Here is a 27,330-nt window from a genome sequence, read left to right on the forward strand (position 1 = left end):
GTTACGATCTTTACTGATTTTTATTGAAAGTAATAATATTATGTTTTGTTTTGTGTTTGGTTCATGTTTCTCGAGCCCACACTCGATGCAGTTTATGGTATAAGGATAACGGAGAAGGTCGTTCGGTTGAAAGTCAGGATCGACTTGAATCTATCTTGCACAAATCATAAGTAGTTTTTGATAAAAAAATTATTGTGATAAATATCATAAACCGACTCGATTTTGAAAATTTTAAACTTCTGTTAGAACTGTAAATCATTTTCTTAACCGAATTTTCCAATATGATCCTGCTGTCTTAATAATAACACAATGGAAAGATCTCCACTTAGTGTATCATGTGTCTAGCTCTAATATAAATTGAGATTTTGTTTATTTTTCCTTCTAAATTTTTGCTCAGTTGCAATTGGATAAACTTACTAATAGTTATAAACTAATAGATAAACATCATTTTTTTGTTACACAGGCACAAAGTGTAATCTTGATAAAAGGCAATGTCCACAATGTTCCTAGGTTAATTCAAAGTTGCTTCAAAGAGAAGAATACCCATTTTGACTTGGGAAGCTTTACACTGATCTTAGGGTATTCTTGGGCAACAAGCTATCGAATTGATCTTAAAACAAAGTAGCAAAGAAGATAAGAAACGAGAAAACAATAATCAAAAGAAAAAAAAACACAAAAAAAAGAATGAGATAATCAAATCGAAGAAAGAAACCAAATTCAGATGGAAGAAGAGCTTCTAGGTTGCCAATCTTGAGTCCTCTAATTAAAGTAGTTTTATGGCCTTTGGAGTTCGACTTGTTGTTGGAGAAACATAAAAACAAGTTAGAGACTTGAGCAACAATAATAAAATAAAGAAAGCAAAAGAAAAACAAGTGAATAAGTCGAATTAAAGGATTTAGGATGTTCAAAATGGTGTTGCTTGTGTCCTAAAGAATGATCAACTTAAAAAGTGTTCTTTGTAATCAAAGAAATAAGAAAGCAACAAGATGAATAAGTGAAACCAAAATTCAAGTAATACAATGGAAGAAAAACAAATTAGATGCGATAAAGAATGAATAAACTAAGCGGAAGATAGAAGGGAAGATAGATTGTCCAATTGAACCCTTTGAGAAAGATTTTCCAGCAAACTCAATTGTGCGGCTCTAATCAACCCTCCAAGAAAGATTTAATGAAAACCCAAAGTTTGAAGAACTTCCTCTAAAATTTTACAAAAAAAAAAGATAAAGTAAAAAGAATCTTCTGAAATAAAATAAAATAAAAAGAAAAACAAGAATTACATATTGTAAAGATAAATGAACTCTAAAGAATACTTTATTAATAAAAAAATCAAAAGCTTACATAATGAATGAAAAGAATACCCTATGTAGGCTACATAAAACAACTAATCCTACTAGAAGTAAAAGTCTAAATAGCTTGAGAGATAAGAGTTTGAATGAGTTAGGCATCGCATGCACTTGAAGAAACTCAAGTGATTAAGTCATTATAGAGATAATTAGCTAAATTCAGCCAAGATACAATAAAAGACTCGAGACTCAACTTTGACCCATTTAACCCAAGTATGAACGGATTCAAATGAAAGAAATTGAAACTTAATGGATTTAAACATAATTTAACACAATAAAGTAAAAAAGAATGAAATAAGGCTTTCTAATATGAAGAATTGACATTTGAACTCTTTAACACGTTATCAAGATTGAGCAAGCCCACTAATGGTCAAAGAATCCAAAATAACTTATCAAGAATGTATATATAAGGTTTAGTCCAAGAAACTCAAACACATCAAAATAACCCAAAAGAACTAAAGAAGTCAAAATATGTCTAAGGTTTACCAAGAATATTCGAAAATGGTGAAAAGAATAACAAAGACTCTAAGCAACCAAAGGATGATCTTCAAACAAAGGATTATGATAAATAAAAAAAAGACTCAAATGAATGACATAGAGAGAAAGAATAAGAAAGAACATTTGAACTAGAGGAAAAGAAAGAAAAACCAAAATTGAAAAGTAAAAGACTTGAAGCTTACTTGGGAGACTCTTCAAGAAGACTTAGACAATTGTTGGAGAATATCTCTTAAAATGAATGGGAATGAGAAAAGAATGAGAGTTACTTACTATGTATAATGCTAAAATTAACCAACTCTCTATTAACCAATCAAATGATGACACAAGAAAAACATGATAACTCATTGTCAACTCATTGAGAACTGAACAAACACATGGATAAATTAACTAACTTAAGATAATACATGCCTTAGGATCCAAATGCTCCAAAAATTGCCCAAAACGCAAATAATATCTTAAAATTACATACACTCGTCAAGTCACACCCAAATTTCAAGAAACTCAAGATTAATCAATCTAAGCTTGAATTTTTCAAAATTCTTGAACGTTGACACATATCAAAGATCGCCACACATGTCCACATCCAAGATTCTCGATTTTGGACCAAGATTTCCAAGAATAGAAATATTTATTTTCTTGATTTGTGAAATCTTCAAAGTTGCTCATATGAAACCAATATTCGATTTCTTAATTTCCTTGAAACCAAGATTTTAAATCTTGATTGTTTTTTGCCTCGATCTCAACTCCACCAAGCTTGTTAAGCCTACTCATCTCAATTTCTTGCACGACCAAGTGTAACTTAACTTGAATCTACCTTGATTTTGTGCGTGTGATTAAACCTTTAAGGAGACTAAGTTGATAATTTTGTTAGGATGCTGAATAGGCTTGTACACAAGCCTCGATGCTTATATCAAATCCACTCTAAATCGACAGGTACAATATGAGATTTAACTCTAACTCACTCACCAAGTTGCAACCTTCTCCTATACTTCAATCTTGATCACTCTCTCATTAAGCTTCCCCACCCCCCCAAGAGTTTAGCTATAAATTGAACGAAAAGAACAATTTACTTACAACTAATATGCACTAAAATAAGTTTCTAACCTGAATAGAATAAGTGCTCTCTTAATCTCTCATTGTAAAACATGACTCTTGTTAAATAGACAATAAATTACATTTAAAATATAAACAACATGAATCTCTAATTCCTCAAAAGTAGCATTTGAATATGTCTTCAATAATGAGTAAGACGACAGAGATCATCTCACTATAAAGTCCCTTGGAAAAAAGATCTCTTCATTTATTAGAACTTCGGTCACATTGAAAATCTTGATACATTCTTTGCTTGACTTGATTTTTTTTTTCATGATATGTCTTCAATAATAGATTGCTAAAAATTCTCAAGAGTGTGTTTGGATGAAGAATTTTAAAATTATGTAGAGTTTTAAAATATTAGCATTTTAGTGTTCATCAATTTAAAGTGCTAGTAATTGTAATTGTTTTGTTTGGATATATAATTGCTTTAAGAAAAATTAGGTTATTGGAATTTTATAAATTAAAAAGTAATTATGAAAGAAGAATAATTATATTAACAAAAATAATATTAAAAAAACTCAATATGGAAACTATTAGATTCATAAAAAAGTATTTTTTTTTTTAAAATTAGGGGTGAGGAATGGGGTTGCTTCGGATCAAACCCAATCTCTCATGTCTATAACACAATATTGTTGGCAAATAAAAAAGATTTTTGAATTTTAAGTTTTTTATCTCATAGTAGACCATGTGTGTTACTTGAGATAAAATTATGAGGAATTTTGAAAAACCGTCACTTTAGATGGAATTTGAAAAAAGAAGGAATAAACTACACTATTAGTCACTGAACTATGAGTAAATTTTTATTTTAGTCACTTAATTAAATTTTTATTTTGGTCACTTAATTTAAAAAAGTTATAACTTGGTCACTAAATTATTCAAAAGTTTTCATTTAAGTAACTGAACAATGAAAATTTTTTTATTTAAGTCATTGGGATATTAAGTTTTTTTTTTTAAATTCTGCTAGTAAGTTCCAAGCGACGATTTAACAATCGATACAGTAGATCAATATCCATCGACGAGTAGAAAAACATATCTTAGAACCACTTCGATCTAAAGGTCAGTGTCAGAGATTGAAGAAAAAAGTTGTTTGAATTTTGGTTTGCAAATTCGTAACGTCCAAAATTGTTTGATGAAAATAATTGAATTGTAGAAGAGAAAGGGAAATAGAACTTTCTATTGGTGCAGGCATTGCGAACAAAGAAAGTCATATAGCATCAATTTTAATAACCTAATAACTTAAATGAAAAGTTTTAAATAGTTCAGTGACCAAATTGTAACTTTTTTATTTAAGTGATCAAAACGAAAATTTACCCATAGTTTAGTGACTAATGGCGTAGTTTACCCAAAAGGAAACTGAGCTACTAAAATTACCCATAAATCACCTTGAAATTACTCATAGAATTTGAAATTCTCCCATGTATTTATCCAAACAAATTTATTTTTAAAATTTTGAAAACGTTGATGCAAATGAAATCTCTCCAACAAATCTCTCAATCAAGTGTGTTTAAATGAAGAATTTTAATTTTTTTTTTGAGATTTTTAAAATGATATCATTTTAAAAGTGATCGACACGAAATTCTAGCATTTTTAATTGTTTTATTTGGATAAATAATTGATTTATGAAAAAATAAGTTATTGTAATTTTACAAATTTTAAAAATATAAATGAACAATAATTATATTAAAATAGTAATGTAAAAATATATATAATTATATTTGCAAAAAATAATTTTAATAAAATAATATTTACAAAATATATATAAAATTAAATAAATGATTTTTGAAAAACCACCGTTTAGGGTAAAATTTGAAAAAGGAAATATTGAAATCCCTAGTATATTTACCAAAACATCAATTTTAGGCCTATGAGATGTTCACTAAATTACAGTAACTAATTATTTCGATATGAGAATCAAACTCTTAAGCACATAATTAAAAAAATGAGATAAGCAACCTCAACATGGTTTCTAATACAAACATAAATTCTACAAGTATGAATAAAACTGGAAAGAGTTTTCGCACACAATGTTGAAACCCTAAATCTAGTGATGAAGAAAAAACCTTAGGATTCAATCAGTAGTTTGTTAGCGAAGAAAAATTAAAATAATTTTTATATAAAAAAATTAAAAATGAATTGCTAACAGCAAGAATAAAGTAAATATCATTACTTTGTTTTCTAAAAAAAAAAAAATTGATGATTGATGACAACAATGTAAGGCATTAAGTTGATGTTAACAGATGATCAAATAAAAGAGTGGAGTTTCGTTGCCTTGTTTGTGTTGAGTCGGTGGAGCCTCTTTTTCTTTCTATGCCTTTTGAACGCGTCGCAGTTTGGTTTCATTTGTTCATTTTACTTAAATGACCTAAAACTATATTCTTCTGTTGTTATTTGTAAATACCCACTCTTCTAATAAATAAATTTGTATTCTGTACCACCACGATATTAGAGACAAGGTGACCTTTTGTTTTGCCTCTCATAGAATGAGGAGGTGTTTGGTAATGCGGCCAAGTGATCTTATACACACTCCGATTCACACATATAAGATTTCATTCTCTCAATTTAAGATTAAAAAAATATATAAGAATTTTATGCATTGCACTTGTCAAACCAGTTTTATAGAATAAGGTTTTAATTCTGCCTTTGTGCAAAATTGACTTAAGCTCGTTACTGTTGAAATTAAGGTACTTAGTTTTCGACCCGTTAAGGCAGCACGTAACGATCCATAACGCACAAACATGATTAGTAAGCTGGCAGCTTGGACCAAGACTGCATCGGATAGTAAAAATTGAGCATGAAATAAAACCAAAAGACTACTTTATGCTATATTTCCAGAATTTTGGATATCAGCATGAAATCCTCCTTTCTCAACCTTTCCCATGAGAACTGAAACAAGTAATTAGATCCTCTAATTAACTCAAATCCAGTAATTATCCAAATAAACACATGGAAACCTATGTTGCCCAGTCTTCACCATTGCCTTCAAAAATTGACAAACTAGAGATATTTTTGCTTTTGATTCCATTCCTTTCTTCCTGCTGTTTAATTAACAAGTTCTTAGCAAACAATCTAGAAGAAAATAACATGAAACTGCATTGCAACCTGAAATCAGAGACTCCAATTCTAGGCAATTAAATGGTATTTACAATAATCAAAGAACACATTTCTTTTCATAAAACCCCATAAAAAAATTTGGAAGGAAAAAAAAATACTTGGCTTTCTCTTTCTTTTATGTAATTAATCTAAATAAAAAAATTATTGTTATTACAAAACAGAGTTGGAGCTTGAGCTTAAGCTTCTTGTAAACCTACGAAACATAGACGTTGAACCACTTCTAGTCAAACCACCGGATTCTTCATTTCCACGATGAGACGGCTGAGACCTCAACCCCCTCAAAAACGACGTCACATTTCTAACAACTCTCCTGAATCCATTCTCTCTTCTTCTTACCCCGACCCACGATACCCTCCTCGCTGCTCCATGACCCGAACCCGATTCCGATCCCGATTCCCCAAACCCACCGTCCATCTCCGTGTATACTACCGGCACTTCCCTTTCTCCCCTGAACCTTCCCACCGCGAAAACCCCACCCGGTAACCTCCATATGCTCAGCCCCACCGTCTCTGATGCCTCGTCGTTCGACTCGCTCCGATCCGACGGCAATTCGTGGCGGCAAAGTGGGCACGAGTTCCGAAGCGCCAGCCATGGGATGATACAATCTTCATGGTAAATATGCTTGCACGGCATCTCCCTCGCTTCCGACCCGAGCTCGAAAGGTTCTTTACAAACGGCGCAGTGGGTTTCCGAACAAACATGGGCTTTTTCTATTTGAATCGTCGGCATTGATTCGATTGCCGATTTCGAAGCCGGCGGGTTCTCGGGTTGACCCAGTCCGGTTATTTCGATCTGGGAAAGCTGTTCCAATAACCGGTCGAAACCCAAACCCATTAGAGATTCGGACATCGAAGTCGGTATGGGTCTTAAACCGGACCCAGATCCGTCATCATAGAAGAACCCAAACCCGCTGTTGCTGATCCCGTTGGTGGAGCCGTTCTCGTCGTCGGTGGAGCCACGGAGGACGATGATCGGATTGATGTTTGACCGGTCAACAGAACCGCGACGATTCCTACGAAAGACGAGATTTCGCGCCCGATTCGAATTTTGACGGCTATTATCGTTGCTGGTGATCATGTACATAGCTGGAAACCGACGGTTGTGATTGTCCGAAGATTCGATCTCCTCGATGAAGCCTCCGTCGCAGTACGGGCAGACAACCGCGTCGTTTGACCCGCTATCCAAAACCACCACACGAACCAGACGGGTGCAGCTGTAACACCAATACGAAGACGTTGAAGACATGCTTGACCCCGGCGAGGATTCCAGATCCAGAAATAAAGGCAAATTAAAAAAAAAAAAAAGAAAAAGGATTTTCGGAGCTGAAATGAGCTTCAGTCGCTTTTAAAGGGAAACGAGGCCGCCTTAAAGTTTAAACGCCGTAAGGAGTGTGAATCCAGGTGGCTGTTTATGATTGGAGAGAAAGACAAAACTTAACGGCGTTAACAGATTGACCGGTCAATTGGAGACTAAGGTTTAGGTTAAAAGCGGGGGGTTGACAGTGGCGGTAAAAGCAGTTAAAATCTGAAGCTGTAAAAATGTCGGGACGCCGAGTTTGAAAATTCAAACTAATAGGCCGAGTAATGAGAGGCGCGTGTGACGTGGTAGAGAGTGAGAGGACAACTGGCAAGAACTACTAGGAAGATTCATTAAACCGAGGCAAAAGAGTGTGTTGTTATGTGTTTGGTTGGCGCGTGAAAGGGACCCACACTCTTAAACTATAAAAATTTTGTGGACAAAAAACGATTATCCAAACTCTTATGAAAATTTTTTAATTAATAAAATTCATCGCTGAACAAATCTTAATATGAAATTATCATATAATTTGAGGAAAAGAAAAAGAGGAAATTACCATATAAATTCTATTTCTCGTGAGTAGGATGGCAACAGGTGGAGCCGGCTGTTTCTCACTCCTCTCCATCCATTTTCATTTTATTTAAAATATATCTACCTAAATTAATAATAAAATATTTAAGATGTTATAAAATCTAAAAAATTAATTAAAATTTATAAAATTAAAATAAAGGTGTTTTTTTAATAGTTTTTAAGGTGATGCAGGTGTGATCAAAACTTAAACTTAATTTAATGTAGAAAATTTTAATTGAAAATTGTCTCACTTTATTTTTAATTTGATTTTCAATAAAAATCAATTTTGATGAAATTGGATTGGATCAAAATCTTTCAAAGTCAAGTTGTTTTATCATTTATGCTTGTGAGGACTTATATTTATTATTCTAAGTTTTTAATTGAGTTAATGTTATCAATCAATCAAACACCAATTAAGCCAATCAATTGAGAAATAATTAGAAATTTATTAAACAAGTATTAATATAATCTTTTATAAAATATTATTATAATATGATTTTAACTTAAAATACCTTAATCTCTAAAATTTCAACTTAATCGGTTTATTTAACTTTTAAATAAATTTTATTTAAATGCTTTTTACATTATTTTTCCCCACATGATGGGCATAAACATCATCTAATTAAGTATTTAAATTTCTGACATCAAAATATTAAATAGGGAATCGTGAAAATTAGGTAACAAATAAATTAATGAAATATATGTATTTAAGTACAACAAAACGTGTTATTTTTAATACTAATATTATCATTTAAAATAAAAACAAAGCATGAAATGAATACTTTTTATTTATTTTTAAATAAAAACGATTTATTCATTCAAAGTAGTATAACAATTCATAATTAATACTGTAAAATATCAGTTTATACATCATAATGTTACCATGGTGACATTTCGTAGGTTCATTTATTTAGCATTTCTTGTTTTATTATTATTTTTCCTTTTTTAAAATTTGAAATTAAAACAAAAAAAACACCAATTAAATAAATAATAATAAGCAGGTATTACTAATAGGTTGTCCCCAAGTACAGACCTATAAAGAATGAAAGAGATATTTTGTGGGTCAAAGTTTAATGGCCAAATAAATTTTTTTAGAAAAAAAATTTACAAATGTTAAATTAAGTCAATTGTAGTTGGCCAAAAACAAAAACTCAGGTCTTCCTTCTTTCCAATATGGTCCAGATGGCAAGCAATTTCAAGGAATGTGCTTTTATTTGGAAAAGAAGAGATTGTATAAAATTATGATTTTTAATATTTTTAGTTAAATTTGAATTTTTTAAAAGAAAAAATTTAATTTATCGTTCCTCATTGAAAAAAGATAAAAATTATGTAAAATTATAATTTTATACCATTCTTTTCGTATTTGAAGAGGATATTTGGTCTATTGTATTATCTCAGTCATCTTTTGCTATATTGTTGAGCTGAATTGTTTCTAATGATGCTTGTTTTTACCTTACATGTTCCCTTATATTTGAATTTTATTACCTAAAGTAGCCAAGTTTGCTACATTTGAACTATTGTCTACATGTGTTAAACGTGCGGATATTTTTTTAGATAAATAATATCGGTAGCCACTTAACTAATAATTTATTTTAGTGATTCAACTATAAAAACTTTATAAATAGTCACTCAACAATTCAATTCTTTTTTTTTTTAGTTATTAGAAGTTAAGTGACTAACGGAAAATAACATTTTAATTTTTAAAATTGAAATAATTGTAATTTTAACTCTTAAATATTTATTAGTATTAAAATTAATAATCAGTGTTTGTATATTGTGTAATTTCATTCTTTTTGTAATTTTACTTTTCTTTGTGACCATGTCACCTAAAAGCTTTAAAAAATTTATCAACTAAATCTGGTGTGTATATATATATATACCAACAATAGAAACACTTAAAAATCTAAGATCATAAATTTCTTCTTTTCTCATTATTTTCTATTGAGACTCGATTATCCATTATTGGATGCGAAACTAATAGTTGAGATGAATCAATCGCTGTCGATTCACTCTTCATTAGTTTTATAAGATTCGCACTTAAAAATTAAATTAGGTAATATGTAAACTTTGAAGATTAAATTTGTTATTATATAATTTTTTTAAAAAATTATTTAATAATAAAAATAAATACTAATAATTAAGTGAGTATTGAGCAAAAACGTGAGGATACATATTTGTTGGCATTTAAACAGTCTGGTATTTGTTGGCATTTAACATACAAATAACTATACAGTAAAATATCCGCATTAGAGGGTTTTGAAAAATGGTTTCCCAGTCTAATGAGCATATCAACACATCGATGTGTGCTTAAGTTGGTAAAGATAAGAAGCCACCAAAGAGAGTCATACCATTTTGAATAAGAATATGTAGTAATTGATTAGATAAATTTAGATTAAGATACTGATTTTAATTACTAATATTCTATCTCTTCTCAGAAATAAATAAAATTATGTTTAAGAAAATTACACTTTTAAAGACAATAAAAAAATTAAATCATAACTAGAATAACAAAAAAAAATGTATATAGAGAAAAACAATAAAATAAATAATTTTCAGCTCAAAAGACTTTTGTCATTTTCCTCTTTGACTTGCAAGTATACGAAAGCACTGTCAAATTATAAATTACATCGAATTATTTCCGTTTTAAGGAAGTATTCCAAAGATCAAATTCACAGACAAATTTTTACAATTTTAAAATAATGAAATAGAACTTCAATATAAAATATAAATAAGTTAATATAAATCTAAGAAATAACTAAAAGAAATAAAATAATTATTAAGAAAATAAAATAAGCAACTAGCTAAATAAATAGAGACAAATAAAATATAAAAAACTAAATTAATAATTGAACTGTAATGCAAGAGAAGTCTTAGTGATGAAATTTATTTTCCATTAATAGGATTTACTTATCTAATTGGAATAATGTCAAATTTAATCTTCAACATTTATATTTTTTGTCAATTTGATATTTATTCTTGTTTTTAGGCCAAATTTCACCCTCAACCTTTAAAAAAAAGTTAATTTGACCATCAACTTTTTAAAAAAGTTGAATTGTTGTTTTTAACAAAAATACTGACTAAAATGTTAAATTTTAAACATGATAACCCACATGACAATCTGCATATACTTTATACTACTTTTTATATATTTTTGAACTTTTTATTTTTAAATTTTTATAAATTTAAAATTATTTTTGACAATGCATATAAGAAAAATAATATCATGTCAACACGAAAGACATGTTAGCTGTCACATGGATTATCAATCCAACATTGTTAAAAAATTAATAGGTAGGCGCACGCCAAGAGGCAAGTAGATCCATTAAAAAAAATGATTTGCCTCTTTTTGAAAGGTTAATAGTTAAATTTAACTTTAAAAAATAAGGGTCAAACTGACAAAAGATGTAAATATTAAGAGTTAAATTTAACATTATATGGCTATCTAATTCAGTTATTGATAAGTCTAAAATTTACAGCTAAGATAATTGTACAGGCCCAAATCTGCCCGGGCCGATACAGATAAAAAAATTAAACCAAATAAATAGTCCAGGGCCAAAATTACAACCCAAATTACAAGACCCTAGCCCAAATAACCCAACTAAACCTTAAGCCCAAAAGGGCCCAAAACCTTAACATTTTCAGCAGCAAAAAAAGAGAGGAACCCTAATGTCGCCGCCTCATCTCCACGTCAACGCTCCCACATACAGCCTCCGTACACGCCACCTATAGCCTCCATTCCTACAAATAAAACAAAAAGACAACATCACAGAACTATAGCAAAAAAAAAGAATTGTTCTTTTCTTTTCCTTTATTTTTTCTCTCAGCTATAAGGCTAGAGAGAATTGATGTATATTTTTTACGAACAATGTCAATAGAAAAGAGAAATTTAAAGTGAAAAGGTGATTTTTTCCCTGATATTTAGTTCTGTTTTTTTTTGTAAAGAAATAGAACGAAGGAAACTTACCGGATCCCTCCGATTCGAATTTCTCTCTGACGCTGAAAGCCCAAAACCCTTAGGGTTCAGTTTGGGGTTTGATGGTGCGACGATTTTTAAAAGAAATCGATCCTTTTGGGGTCGTTTTTTCATTTTTTATTTTTTTTGGAAATAGAAGGCGAACCATTTAAAAGGAGTTCGGAAAAGGAGATTTTTGAGCTCTCCGGCCACCGCAGACTGCGGCACAGTCGCTGGTGGCTGGCAGTTGTTACGGTGGACGTCTGGTAGCCCAATGATCGGACCTAGGCTGGAGCTCGGACGAGGAGAAAGTTTGAGAGCTCTCAGATTTTTTTTTAAAATAAAAGAAGAATGATTTTTTTTGGAATTTTTTTAGTTTATATAGCGACACTAAACGGCGTCGTTTCAAGCTTCAGCCATGAGTGCGACCCGACCCGAACCGCCACGGGGATCCGCTTGTTTTCGTAAATTGGGCTATTTACCAGTTTAGTCCTTCCGCTTTTTTATTCTTTTGCAATCAAGTCTTTTTTAATCTTTAATTTTGGCCCTGTAATTTATTTCAGTTTTCAATTAAGTCCACCTTGAAGTTGTGCATTTTGGAGAAGGGATTATTTCTCATTTTGGTCCCTCCTTGTTATTAGCGCATTCAATCTGGTCTTTTTCTTTTATTTTGTTTCAGATTTGCCCCAAAATTTTGTTTTAAAGTTCGATTTAGTCCTTTTTTGTTATTTTTACTATTTTGTTATTAAATTAACTATTTTAATAAATTATTACTACTATTATATTTCTACTTATATTTATTTATCTAACTTTTCTTAAAAATCATTTATTTTATTATATCTTCTCATTTTTTTATCTATATCCTTTTAACTATAATTTATTCATTATTTATATTATTCTTATTATCTCTTTTTAATACACATATCTTATTTTATCTTCACTTTTGTTATTATCTTTTATTATTATTTATTTAGTTATATTTTTATATAAATTTTAAACTTTAGATTTTTATTATATTATTATTAGTATCATCATCATTATTATTAATATTATTTTTTAAAATTGTTTTACACAATATTTATTTATTCATTTGTTTAGTATTAGTTTTTTTAGTTTCAAATTTTTAGTTTTTGCTTTTTATTTATTTATTGGCTTGTTTATTTTATTCTTGCCCTTATTATTATTTTTCTTATTTATTACTTTACATTCAATTTTGTATTATTCATTATTATTGTTATTATTATTATTGCTATTTATATTATCATTTTCATCATTATTATTATTGTTCATGCATATTAACATTATGATTTATTAATGTCAATACTATATATTTTATATCTTATTATGTATGTCATGCCAGTATTACTCCAAATTTATGTCGCACTATCGTTATTCGCTAAGTATGACTCCCTTTTTACGCTTTAACCGTTTTTGTGCCACGATGGAATAAACTAAATATATCGTTTTAAAAGTTACATTAATTTTTACTCAAATTCGTAAAAAGAGAAAATTTTTAAAATAGGCAATGTTTCGCATTTTAGGAACTCGAGAAAACGTACCCTAACTTACAGGGTTTCGACTTTCTCATTAAACCTAAATAGCCAAATATCCCTTTAAGTTTTTAAAATATGTGAATTTTAAATAAAGACAATATTCCGTGTTTAGAAACTCGAGAGGGTCGTGCCCTAACTTACGGAGTTTTGATTTTCCTCGTTGGATTTAAACAATTGAATATCCTTTTAAAAATCAAAGTACGAATTTTAAATAAAACATTTAAAAGGCAAGCTTATTTTCAAAGGTTCAAATGTCGTGTCTTAACTTACGAGATGTGACATTTTCACCTTAAAACCATTTTCACCTTAGGTCTGTAGAATTAGCTGTAATTGGCTCTACCTTTTAAATAACACATCTTATAAGCGTATGACAACATTTAAAACATTGTCAAATGATCTGCTAACGGTTTCCCCGGACCTATTAAATTGATGCTTGATAAATTGGTTTTTAAGATGATGAGAAATGATATGTAAGAACATTGTCACTTGTTCATCAACAAGCATATTCCTTGACGACTTCAATCCTCCTAAAATTTGTAACATCTCACATAGTTTTAAAAAAGTAACTCTATTCATCCTAACTTGTTCAATACAGGTCTCGTCACTAACATGTACAAGTCTTTTCACAGAATCTCATTGTGCATAAAAATATAAAATATATGATCTAATCTTTGGTCTATAAGTATGTAGACTAGAGACGACACCTAATTTAACTAAGAACCAACTCGCAACTGTACACATTTGCGACCATACTGTTAATGCAAGACCAATTCTTTTTTGCCTCACTTTGTAATATTTTAAAGGCAAATGATCCATTACTGCAAGTTATTAAAGTGTTAGATATCTTCAAATCACAGTATAATTAATCTCAAAACAGGATGCTAGTTGGATGAAGGAATCAGGAATTCCCTGAAACCAAAATATAAGGATTTGGTCATTTTGCTATTGCAAACAAAAATTCATGTCCACATAAACATGATTTTTTATCTTGTATCTTTACAGATGCTATGTTAGACACCAAATGCTTATGTTTACACTTTACTTCAATTTATAATGGGATGTTGTTCAAACTATTCTGTTTTTTATGAATGGACACAAGTTCTCGGCAAGGACATCATATTCACGTCACTTTATTCCATAGTATTCTCGTCTCTTTTGTTTACCATTTTCTTTTCTATTATATTAATGACTTTCTCCTTCATTATTTTTTATTATTTATAATCTTAAACAACTTGAATCATTGTTTTTAAGTATAACTTAAATGCTCATTTTATTTTATACCATTGGATTGTACCTATGCTTTAGGAGATTGGAAACTCAATGGAAAAACCCAACTTAAAGCGTCATGAAATGAGTTTATAAATTTCACTTCTTCACTTTGAACAACTTTTGTTTAAATCAGGTAATGCGGAATTGGAATTAAGATCAAATGTGCTATCAAGATTGAGAAATTTTAGGTCTATACAAAAATACTATCTATCTATAAGGAATTTCTAAAAATTTTCTTTAAATTCCAATTATTGATGAAATTCCAGGATTATGATTAAAATAGTAAATACCAAGTTTGAAACTTTAAATTGTTAGGTAGAAAGTATATGCACATATAATGTAGTGAGTTCAAGTTTAACTAAAACTTCTACATTGTCTTTAAAAACACAATATTCAAAAGATCTAAAATGTTGAAGTTAGTTTCAAATTTCACAAACAAGGAAATCAATATCAAAGACAGACTTTGGCTAGAACAGTTTAAAAATCAAGTGAAATAACTTACCAAGATAAGGCCAAGAATGCCAATAAGCTGTAATAATTTCTCCCTTTTTGGAAAAAGAGAACTGGTAAATCAATAAAAACATTTAAAAAATAAAACATTTTTTATGTGCACAAGCATGACAAAATCCTAGGAAAATTAGGTTAAAGAGAACAAAATATCAAATAACAATGTGAAAGTTTGAAGAAAGTGAAAAATGCATGTTTGATAAGTCACAATCAATCATTTTTTCTGAGTTTCAATTAAATTTCTTTATACATTTAAAGTACAATATACATACCTAGCAGTGCATAAATTACTACTACATACACCTGCAACAAAGATATTTATTAGAATTAATGGGTTTCAATGGATATAATTCATGTGCTACATATGAGGATAATGATGGTAATGCATGTTTCTGAATACCAAATATCATTTTAATATCACTTAATCTAGCGTAATTAAAGTACCATTTTCTTATTGATGATCTGAGATGAGAGTTCACTTATGATGTATAGAGGTAGGAAATGAGATTTCATAATATCGTATTGGAACAATGGTAAAGTCCCCCCTTTTCAAGGGTTCCAAATGTAGCCCTAGTCTAGTGTTGATCGTGTGTATGTATATTTCTCCATTTCAGTATTAAGACTTTCTTTTTACCTCAATTTTGGAATTGGTATTTGAACTTTAATACCAGAATGTCTTATATTTAACAATGAGAAGACTATCTGGTAGCTCCCTTGACAACTGACTAGGCTTATATTTTTATTTTAGAGCACACAATTGCAGAGAGGGAAGGCAGATAATTCTTTGTCTATTACATTATCTCTATTATTTTATACCATTTTTTCATTCTAATTTATCCCCATTATACCAACTATTCTGCTAAATCACCATATGGTGCCATTATTATTTTTATCCCAAAGAGGATTGTTTATACTTCGAATGGCATACTATGAACCACAAATACACACACACACACTACCAAAAATGCCTCAACTTTGAAGTTCACAGCAAACCAAATTTACAATCCAAAGCAAAAGGTTCAAAGATAAAGTGTATAAACAAGACAAAATGCATCAAAAATTTTATCTTGGTATTAATTAAAAGGAGAAAAAAAAGAAACTGAGGGCTCATCATAAAAAAAATTACTAAGGGCTCATCATAAAAAAATTTCTTTTCTTTCTTAGTATAATCAGAAAAGCTTAGAGAGGAAAAAAGAAAATAAATGATGAAAGGAATAGGAAAATGAGAATTTAGGTATTGTTTATTTTGGTCTAAACCTAGATATTGAGGATGATTGAAGTGCTAAAGACAACATGATAAGACACCTAAAGTTGTAACAAAGATCTAATCTTTTTGGTTACATCAAAATATTAAGTAATTACAATCCAACAGAAAATTCCAAATAAAGCCAACCCTTGCCATACTACACTCTCCATTCAATCTCTTTTCTTTTCCCTCCTACAAACGGGGAATCAAAAGCAGAAATACACCCCAACAGTATTAAATTATTAGGACTTTTTCTTCGACTTGGGAAGGAAACTTTGAAGAAATTGGCTAAATCTTTTTGTTCATTTCCAAATTTTTGTACATAAAGAAAATATAATTCTAATATTTACTTTTTCCATTTTCAAGACGTTGAACCAGTCTTGTTCTTAGGGAAAGTAAAAGAGGCAGAGAGGAAATCGAAAGGAATAACAAAAGAGATAAAAGGTTTACCTGAGGGAGGAGTGCTAGTGGCCGGAGATGAAGGAAACAAAGGAGGTCAGGACTGACGGTAGTTATCGGGCTGAGTGAGAGCTTTTTTAAGGTGAGAAAATGGGAAGGTAGAATAGAATTCTTTAGGCACAAATCAACTATTCAGTAAGGATGAAACGGAATAGGAATTTCCCACATTCCCTGCATAAACTCGTGATGGAATAGACCTGTAATAGACATTCCAATAAACCAAACAATGGTTTGTGTAGGCCTACAGAATTGAGTTGTAATTGCTATGCCATTACATTCAACCAAACATGGCATAAATATATATATACTAACTTATTATTTATCATTTATTTCATAAGCAACTAAATCAATTCATATCATCATTTATTGTTACATGTACATATTCATTTATCAACATCAATAATTAAGCACAAATATTCCAATTCATATTGGCATTTCAACCATTTTTGAGTATAATGACTCTTTCATACTTATTCAGCCCTTAAGGGCTCAATTTCGATTCTTTTAATATTTTTTTCATATAGCCCAATTTTATATACCATTTAATTGATTCGTATGTTTATAATCATATTAACCAGAGATGAACTCAGAATGGATACGTGTCAGGTTTTTCTTTGATTAATTAGTGAAGTTTTGATGAGATTCCATTATTGAGAATTGAAACTTTTAGGTGTTAAATTGATAGAAATTAAACTTAGTTTAAGAAAAGAACTAAATTATAAATCTTAATTTATAGTTATGTATATTAGGGAATAAATTAAATAAAACATAACATTTGATATGAAATTTTAGTAGGATTAAGAAATAGGATGTCCCTAATGAGTAATTATGAAATTAAATAGTTTGTCTTAGGTTTAAGAACTAAATTGAATAAATTGAAAAATATGATTGTTTTTGTGATTGGTTCTGATTAGAAAGGAAATTGATAATATTCTATGTTTTATGATTTTATTTAGCTAACCTTGACACGAAACTGTCGAGAGGAAAGGAAAATCGAAAGTAGACGACAAATAGCTCGGAATTTTGGTTTGCATTTTTATGATTCGGGAACCATTTATTTTCTACATGTTCATGTCATTTTGCATTATACGAAGGTTTGAGGTAAGTTATTGATGATTATTTGAGCTAAACTAATGTGATTAAGATTGATTATCGAGACAAGGACTAAATTGAATAAAATAAAAGATTCATGATTTGATTGGTATTTGGAAATTGGTATGAAATTTAGTTGAAGCATGTTGTGTTATATGATAAATTGATGATTGATGATAAATTAAGATTGAAAGATTGTGAATCGATCTACATTTGTAATGAATCAAAAATTGGTTATCCTATTAGTTGTTCGGATTGAGTCGGATATAGTTGGAATGCCATACGGTCAGATTATTGATTGGAAACCATTGTTGTTATGAAACACAAGGTGGTAGATTGTAGTTAGTGAGTCATCATTTCCAGATACCCTGGGGTGACAGGTTAATCAAATTGAGATAGCCATCATGGTCGGGCAATCTGGGGTGATATTATGTACATGTTTAGCGTCATCGTTACAATCCTTCACTTAAGTAAGTCTCTAACCATTTTTCTTTGATTTTTATAGATAATTTATCTTGGATTTGTGATTGTAAACCCATTTTACTCCTACCACGGTGGGTAGTCCATATTTTTGGGGAGGTATTAAAATAACATGAAATTCTATAGCCTTAAATAAGGCCTTAGGGACCACCTGACTATTTCCATGAAAAACTTTTGCCTTGCGAGATAGCCAAATTTTATAAATACAAAAGGTAAAGATGAATTTCCTAGTTGTTTTATGAATATGGTGTCAAACATTAGCATTTATATTATTCACTAGTCAGTCAAAAAGTGTTAAGCCACCCTAATTTTGGTTATAGCCCTTAGGCCAAATTTGATTCTTTCATTGTTGTTTTATCGTACAATCTCAAAAAAAATGAGTTAAAGACTCTTAATGTGTTAATATTAAAGTATACCTATTATCAATTTGTTATATATCAATACAAATTTAATTCTAAAAAATGGTAAAAGTGTTGGATCTGGTGCCCTGAGTGTAGTATTTTCGTCTATGTAAACTTGTAATTTTTTCGAACAAATTGGTTAAAAAAAATTATTTGTGAATTACAATAATATACTTTTTATAATGTTCTCATGTGGTTTTTGCATGCAAAGCAAAATAGAAGCAAATATTGGCTCACTGGTTGTCTAATGTTTAAATTAATACTAAACGGTATTACGTGGTCGAATCGTAATACGAAAAGATAGCTTATATTAGTAGATGAACTTAAACATGTCCTTAGTCTAATCAGAAATAAGCAAGCCAATTGAAAGAATAATATGTTGGAAAAAAAATCTGGTTTAAAAATGGTTTTCTTGCACAGCAAAAAATAAAAATTTTGAAAATCGAACCGGTTTGGGATATGTAACACCCCTAACCCATATCCGTCACTGGAATAGGGTTACGAGGCATTACAAGACTTGTACACTAACATTTATACAAAACCGAGTCATAAATTTTGAATTCCAGATCAATTCTTTTCAAATTTCATCATAAAGTCCCTAATATAAGCCTACGGGGCCCAATACATGCTTTGGAAATGGTTCGAGACTAAACCGGTAACTTTGAAAATTTTACCTTGAAGATAGGGGCACATGCCCGTTGGTTTGGGACATGGCTGTGTGGCTAGCCCGTGGGCAGATCTGACTTGCAAATTCTTAGGCATCAGAGGAGCACACAGCCTGGGAACACGCCCATGTGGCTAGGCCGTGTGGTAATCTGATTTTTTACCATTTTTAGGCCATTTTCACATGTTTTTGACACACGACCGTGCTTGAAAGCCGTGCCTTACACACGACCAAGACACATCGCCGTGTCCTATACCCGTGTACTATCCTGACTTCACATTTAAGGATGCAAGGGACACGCGACCTATCAACATACCCGTGTGCAAGCCGTGTGTCTCACATGGTCTAATCACACGCTTGTGTGACATGCCGTGTGGACTCAAATTGAACCTTATAGTTCAAATTTACCAACGCTGCAAACCTTGAATAGTAAACAATTTAAATACAATCTTTCAACCAATCCAGAACATGATAAAACACACCTAATACTCATTAAAACCATGATATAATAATCTAACACTTGTATTCAATAACCATTAAACAAAGCAACTTCAAAATTTGTACATAAATACCATTCAAATCAATTCAAAATGGACTATATTATAACACACCTATTACATTAATTAACTATCTATTAACATTCTTCACCAACATCACTTATAAACAAAATAACTTCAAAAATAACCTAGGTACATACCATTTCTCAAGATAAGATACATCACCAAGTATTTGAGTTCGGGAGTTGGCTTGGATGCTGAGACGCTAGTTTCTACTGTACCTAGCCTGCGCACAAAAACAAACCGTACGCTGAGTATACACTCAGTGGTATTTCTATAAACTAATGCTTAGAACAATAATAAGCCATCTATATGTATTGTAACTCAAAACATTTACTTTTATAATCTTAATAGCTTAATCTTTGGTCTTCATCTTATAGCTCTTAAATGTAATTAAGCAATTCTTTATATATATTTCATATCATTCGATTCCTTTTAATAATCATATAATAGTCACAGTCACATAATTAATTGCATTCAGTCTTTGTCTTTAGTACTTTCATTTACCCCTATTAACATAACTTGGACCTGGACGGATACACGGATCCAACCCACACACCGGGATATTATACAATGTTTCATTGGCTGAAGCCGGAATACACCATAAGGGTAACAGTAACAGTAACAGTCAGGTAAGAGTACCTCTTAGAAACGAATCCGGTACAGTAACAGTAGTCGACACATATAGTGTCTCATCAACACACAGTCGGAATATCCCTAAACACTTCCAATCCTATGGCATGCCAACTATGAAGCACAAAGTGGTTGTTTATCTGTTCATCTGGGAAGTACTAAAATATACAATGATTTAAAACAGTCGTATTGGTGGTCAGGGATGAAACGAGACATTTCGGAGTTTGTATCGAGATGTTTGATTTTTCAACAAGTTAAAGCCGAGCATCAAATACCTTCGGGACTACTACAGCCAATAATGATATCAGAGTGGAAATGGGATAAAGTTACGATGGATTTTGTATCGGGTTTACCCTTGTCTCCAAAAAAGAAAGATGCTATTTGGGTTGTCGTTGATCAACTGATGAAATCGGCACATTTTATTCCGGTACGTATAGATTATTCGCTTGATAGATTAGCTGAATTGTATATCTCTGAGATTGTCAGAGTGCATGGGGTACCCGTTTCTATTATTTCAGATAGAGATCCGAGGTTTATATCGCGATTTTGGAAGAAATTGTAAGAGGCTTTGGGTACGCGGTTCCATTTTAGTACCGCATTTCATCCTCAAACCGATGGTCAATCTGAGAGAGTGATTTAGATTCTTGAGGATATACTCCGATATTGTTTATTAGAGTTTGGAGGTAATTGGGAAAAATATTTACCATTGTTTGAATTTGCGTATAATAATAGTTTTCAGTCGAGTATTAAGATGGCACCGTACGAAGCTTTGTATGGTCGAAAATGCTGAACTCCGTTGTACTGGACTGAACTTAGTGAGAAAAAGATTCACGGGGTTGATTTGATCAGAGATACCGAAGAGAAAGTGAAAGTAATTCGCGACAGTTTGAAAGCAGCTTCTAATCGATAGAAATCGTATGCGGATTTGAAACGTAAAGATATTGAATTTCAGATGGGTGATAGAGTGTTTTTGAAAGTATCACCATGAAAGAAAATTCTTCGGTTTGGTCGCAAAGGAAAATTAAGTCCGTGATTTATCGGGCCGTATGAGATTATTGAGAGAATAAGGCCAGTGGCATATCGACTAGCTTTACTGTCGGAATTAGAAAAGATCCCCAATGTGTTTCATGTGTTGATGCTACGTCGATATAGATCAGACCCGTCACTCGTAATTTCTCCGACAAAGATTGAAATTCTACCTGATATGACGTATAGCGAAGAACCAATCAGAATTCTAGCTCGAGAGGTTAAAGAATTGATAATTAAAAGAATAGCTTTAGTGAAAGTTCTGTGGCAACGTCACAGTGTTAAAGAAGTTACGTGGGAACCCGAGGAAGCTATGAGAAAATAGTACCCTAACCTATTTTCTGGTAAGATTTTCGGGGACAAAAATTCCTAAAGGGAGAGAGTTGTAACAGCCCGTTTTTAGTCAAATCGAAACAGTAGTTTCGGGACTACAAATCCGAAGTTGAAATATTTAATTTATTATATTTTTAATGTTTATAGCATGATAGTATGATTGAATGTGAATGGTTTTATTTCGATTGAGGTTTTATGATTTGAATCGTATGATTGTTTGTGTTGTAAGTCCGGTAACGCCTCGTAACCCTGTTCTGGTGTCGGATACGTTTTATGGATGTTACAGGTTTATTATTTTAAATATCACAAATCGGCTTGGTTTTGAAAATTTCTATTTTCCACTGTGCAAGAAAACCGTTTTTGAATCGAATTTTTTTCAACAAAAAGGGCTTAAAAAACCCTTAGTAATTTAAAAAGGAAATCAATTAAGCCGTTAGAGAAAAAGCGTACTCAATTGAACCTTCAATAACAAAAAAACTCAATTAGGCAATTTTGTTAATGAAAATTGCTATTTTTTGGTTTGACCATTAATGATATTAACATGGTTGGTGGAAGCACTAAGAAATTGGTCATGGTGATAAGTATGCTACATTAGCATATTTAAAAAAATAAAAAATTCTAAAAATTTATTGTAAATACATGTCTAGAATGAACCTGAACAAATGGACATTCAAGTTCACTAAGGGCCAGTTTAGCAATGCTTTTGAGAAATGCTTTTGAGAAGTGCTGTGGAAAAGTGCTTTTGAGAAGTGCTTTTAAAAAATTTAAGTGTTTGGTATTGCTGTCAAAAAGTGCTTTTGAGAAGTAAAATGTCCATTTTAAACATGATATTATAAAATAACAAATATGTATTTAAATAATATTTAAATTAGTTAATATTATGATATTTTAACAAAAATATAAAAAATAATTTATTATAACTTATTGTTAATATTTTAATATATAATATTAATTTTAAATATTTCTAAATAATTAATATTAATTATTAAGGTGAAAAAAGAGAAGACAAAAGAGAAAAATAAAGTTCAAACAAAAGAGAAAACAAAACAGAAAAGGTGAAAAAAATATCTTGTAACGTGTAGAAATAGTAAGGTTAAAAAGGTAAATTAATAGTCAAAAGTGCTTTTTGGCTGAGAAAAGCCAATTTTTCCTGCTTCTGGAACTGGCCAAAAGCACTTAATTTAAGTCAAAAAAAGTTTGCCACTGTTAGTTGTTCTTTTCTGCTTTTGGAGAAAAAATACTTAATTGTGCATAAGTCCATATCAAATGGAATGAAGAATGAGCCCTAAATGTGGACATCCACTTGTTCAAATTCATATGTTGTTTAAAATATTATAAAATTGTAAAGAAATTATTTTAAAATTTTAACAAAAACATTAAAATGGTAAAAATTATAAAACCTTAAAATTTATTAAAATTTGTCAAAATAGTTGATTACACATCTAATAGGATTAAAATATAATGCGTTTAGGATTAAAATGAAATTTGACACAAATATAATATTATATATATTCAAATTAATGATATTCTGTGCCACCATTTTTCTTAAAAATACCTTTTGCTTTTATTTTATATATATATATATATATATATATATATATATATATGCGTATATTCAAATTAAGGTTGATTTTTTTTGTAATATATACATATATTTGTGCTAAATTGCATTTTAGTCTAGAATAATGTGTGATGTTATAACACGTATTGCCTATTTTAATTTTTCTTTTACAAAATTTTAATAATTTATATTTGTTTATGATGTTTTATAATTATAAATTATCTTTTTTAGAAAATATCAAATTTTATAATTTTCAATAATATTTTGAATCATGTCTAGAATGAATATTGACAAATAGATAATTATACCTAAATGAATTTGAACATTCATTTGTACAACTTTATTATAAAAGTACATTTTTTGTAATTTTTAAATAAATTTAAAAGATATTTTAACTTTTAAATATATGTTGATATAGCCAGCCGCATCATCATACTAATTATTGTGATATGTCACATATTGCTTCCAATCAATCACATTAGCATTTATTAATAATTAAATTGAATAACAACAATTTTCATTATGAGAAGAAGTTAATTAATATATTTTTTTTGTTGCCACTAAGTTAATTGAATGCACATAAGAACTGAATTTGTTTATTATTATTATTTTAACTATGTGCTTTTTAAAAATTAAAATTAACACAAATTATTTACCATCCAAATCCACAAAAACTGCTAGAATAATATTAGATACATTGTTCTAGGTGCAAATTTTATTTCTATTATCTTTATGGATCTAATTATGCTAATTTAGCATATGTGGAAAAAATTTCAACCCTCCGCTCTAATATTCCTACTCAAGTACATTGAAAACTTATCACTGCTCACATGAATTTCACATAAAAGAAATCATCACGAATACATATATATATAATCTTTTGTGTACAACGATGATATTTAGTTTTACTTAAATTTGGAATCAAATTATTCAATTTTTTAAAAAATATTAAATTGATGATACTATCTTAACAACATATTAAGTTTGAGAGTAAACTATAAAATGATTATTTTTGTTTGTTTTATATTACATTTTAGTCACTTATGCTTGAAATGTTATATTCTAGTCACCTACGTTATTATTTTGTTACGAAGTGGTCACTCTACCATTAAACTCTGTCACCTCCTTAATGACAGTCCTACGTGGTAATCTAAATGAGTTTTAAATGCCAACTTGGATGTTCAGTTACTGGGATGAAGGTTTTTAATTAAATAAATTTAATTTAGACTGCCACATAGGACATTCAAATTGGAATTTAAAACTCATTTGGACTGCCACGTAGGGCCGCTGTTAGGGAGGTAATAGAGCTTAATGGTAGAGTGACCACTTTGTAACAAAACGATAACGTAAGTGACTAAAATGTAACATTTCAAACATAAGTGATTAAAATGTAATATGAGATAAACAAAAGTGACTATTTTTGTATTTTACCCTAAATTTTATACAAGTATAGAATTTAAAATCAATAGATTGTAATGGAATAATCTCGTCATACTTACACCACTAGTATTATCTAGCTCATTCTAATAAAGTACATACATTGTTTGCCCTAAGATTTTGGGTGACAGATCAAAAGATGAAAAAGATTTGGGCATTTGGGTTGGGGAATCATTGATGTTTGTTCTTCCAAAATCCAATTTTTTCCCTAAAAGCATAATGTTAAAGTGGCCCAACTGTCTTTGTTGATGGTTGAATTGCATTTGCACGCCACAAAAGTATGTTCTAACAAACATTTTGTTTGCATCTCTGTATTAATGATTAGAGACTTCCACTTTGAGGCTCCTTTTTGGAATAATCTTAAACTACTTGTTTTATAATATAAGCTCACTTACATTATATATTTAATTGATTTAGCCCGTGCCATAAAATTGAGAAGGATTGAATCGGTAAAAATCAGATTAAACTGAATAAAAATTAATTAAAAACTATTTGATCTGAATCTAAGCTAATTTAAATATTTAATTTTATTATTATAATTTATATAATAATGTTTATACTATTTATTTGTTTGTGTTTATTTCTTTTCTTTTTTAAATTTATTATGAATTTTAAAATTTTTATTTTGTGGAGGTTGAATGAAAACCAATTTTTACAACATTAATTACAAAAACTGTTGCATGTCATTTTATTAACTTTCTAATACAATACAAGGGCACATAACAACTCTCTAATCTTACTTATATGGTTTTTTTTTAATTCCATTAATGATGAGATTTCTTTTATCCTTGGATTGAAATAATATACAAGTAAAAAAAGTTTAAATAAATTTTTATTTATTTAAGGTAAATCGAAGGAGTTGAGTATCTATTATTTTCTTTTAAAATATCTTTTTACCCTCCTTATTTTTTACATAATTATATTATAAAATTCTATAATTGAAAAAATCACTATATTTAATTTCTTTTCTTTTCTTTCTAGGGTTTAACCAAACAAAAATGGTTAAAGTTATTTTCTTTTCCTTTCCTTACTAATTTTATACCATCCAAACAAAAATATATATTTTTCTTTTAATTTCTTTTCTTTTCCTTTAGAATTGATTCAAATAGTGTAAAATTACCATTTACAAGTACAATTAAAATTGCAAAAATAATCAATTATTAATTGTATTCATGTGCCTTAAAAATTGTATTCACATAAATAAATAAATAAATGTACCTACTAATGTATGTAGTTTAGGTTTGGTAAACCGCTTTTGTTAACAAAAAAATTGGTTAAGTCTTAACTCAGTTAGTATCAACTATATTAAATTAGTATATTATTTACAAATATCATTATATTAAATTATTTAAATATCATTTATCATTATATTTAAAATTTTAAACTATTTTACGTATCATTCATTTTATAAACAATTTATAATAATTACTTAAAAATATTTAAAATTTATATCTCGTATCATTGTATTAAATTATTTAAATCTCATGTAACTTAACTATCTTTTACTTTACATTATCATCTCTAAGAAGAACATTTTAACTTTCAACCATATTTTTTGACAACAATATTAAATATTTACCATTAGCAAACTACATTTTTCTTTAAACAATTTTTAAAAGCATTTTTCAACCATAATAACAATTAATAATTAGTATTTAAGCTCGATTTGGAACTCAACTTGAGACACCCAAAAACTTTATTTAAAAATAATTTTATATTGACATTTTTAATTAAATTTATATAATTTGTTTAAATTATTTAATTTAAATTCATATCGGACAGGACCAACTTAATATCATTTGACTCAAGCCAACCAAGGTGAACTACCATCATTTTGCATCTTTTAAATATGTTTTTTTAATCTTATCAAAATAAATAAAAAATCCACTGTACAAGTAATTTATCCAGCATTTTAGTTAATTTTAATTAGGATTATTTATTGGTACCACAACCAAAATTATGAAATCAACATGTATCATAATTTATTTTTATTTTTAAATGAAAATTAAGAATAAAGTGATAGTTTCTCAACTTCAATGTGGATTTGAATAAACTTTACCACTAATATATTAAATAATTATTTTTAATCACTATAATAAAGTTATTTACTTGATTATATCTAATGATCCAATTTTTATTTTATTTTATTTACTCATGATTGGATTGGGTTTGATTTATAATGGTTCAAAAGTTGATATATACGTAATATTATTAAAATAATATTTTTAAATTTAATTATTTAAAAAT

The 27,330-nt window shown here is 29.4% G+C and overlaps 1 protein-coding gene across 1 annotated transcript; it reads right to left on the minus strand.

The window, feature by feature from the left end:
• Window positions 1-6,028: 6,028 nt before the first annotated feature.
• On the minus strand, window positions 6,029-7,381 carry LOC108481793 (E3 ubiquitin-protein ligase RDUF1-like). The gene has a single exon (XM_017784873.2). The coding sequence runs from the start codon at window positions 7,290-7,292 to the stop codon at window positions 6,198-6,200; it is 1,095 nt and encodes a 364-aa protein (XP_017640362.2). The 5' UTR covers window positions 7,293-7,381; the 3' UTR covers window positions 6,029-6,197.
• Window positions 7,382-27,330: the final 19,949 nt, after the last annotated feature.

Source organism: Gossypium arboreum, chromosome 1 (assembly GCF_025698485.1).
Source record: "Gossypium arboreum isolate Shixiya-1 chromosome 1, ASM2569848v2, whole genome shotgun sequence".
In the NCBI taxonomy this organism is placed as follows: domain Eukaryota; kingdom Viridiplantae; phylum Streptophyta; class Magnoliopsida; order Malvales; family Malvaceae; genus Gossypium; species Gossypium arboreum.

Bases quoted from the DNA above. Each gene is read 5' to 3' on its own strand.
- LOC108481793 (XM_017784873.2), bottom strand. From the start codon at position 7,292: ATGTCTTCAACGTCTTCGTATTGGTGTTACAGCTGCACCCGTCTGGTT.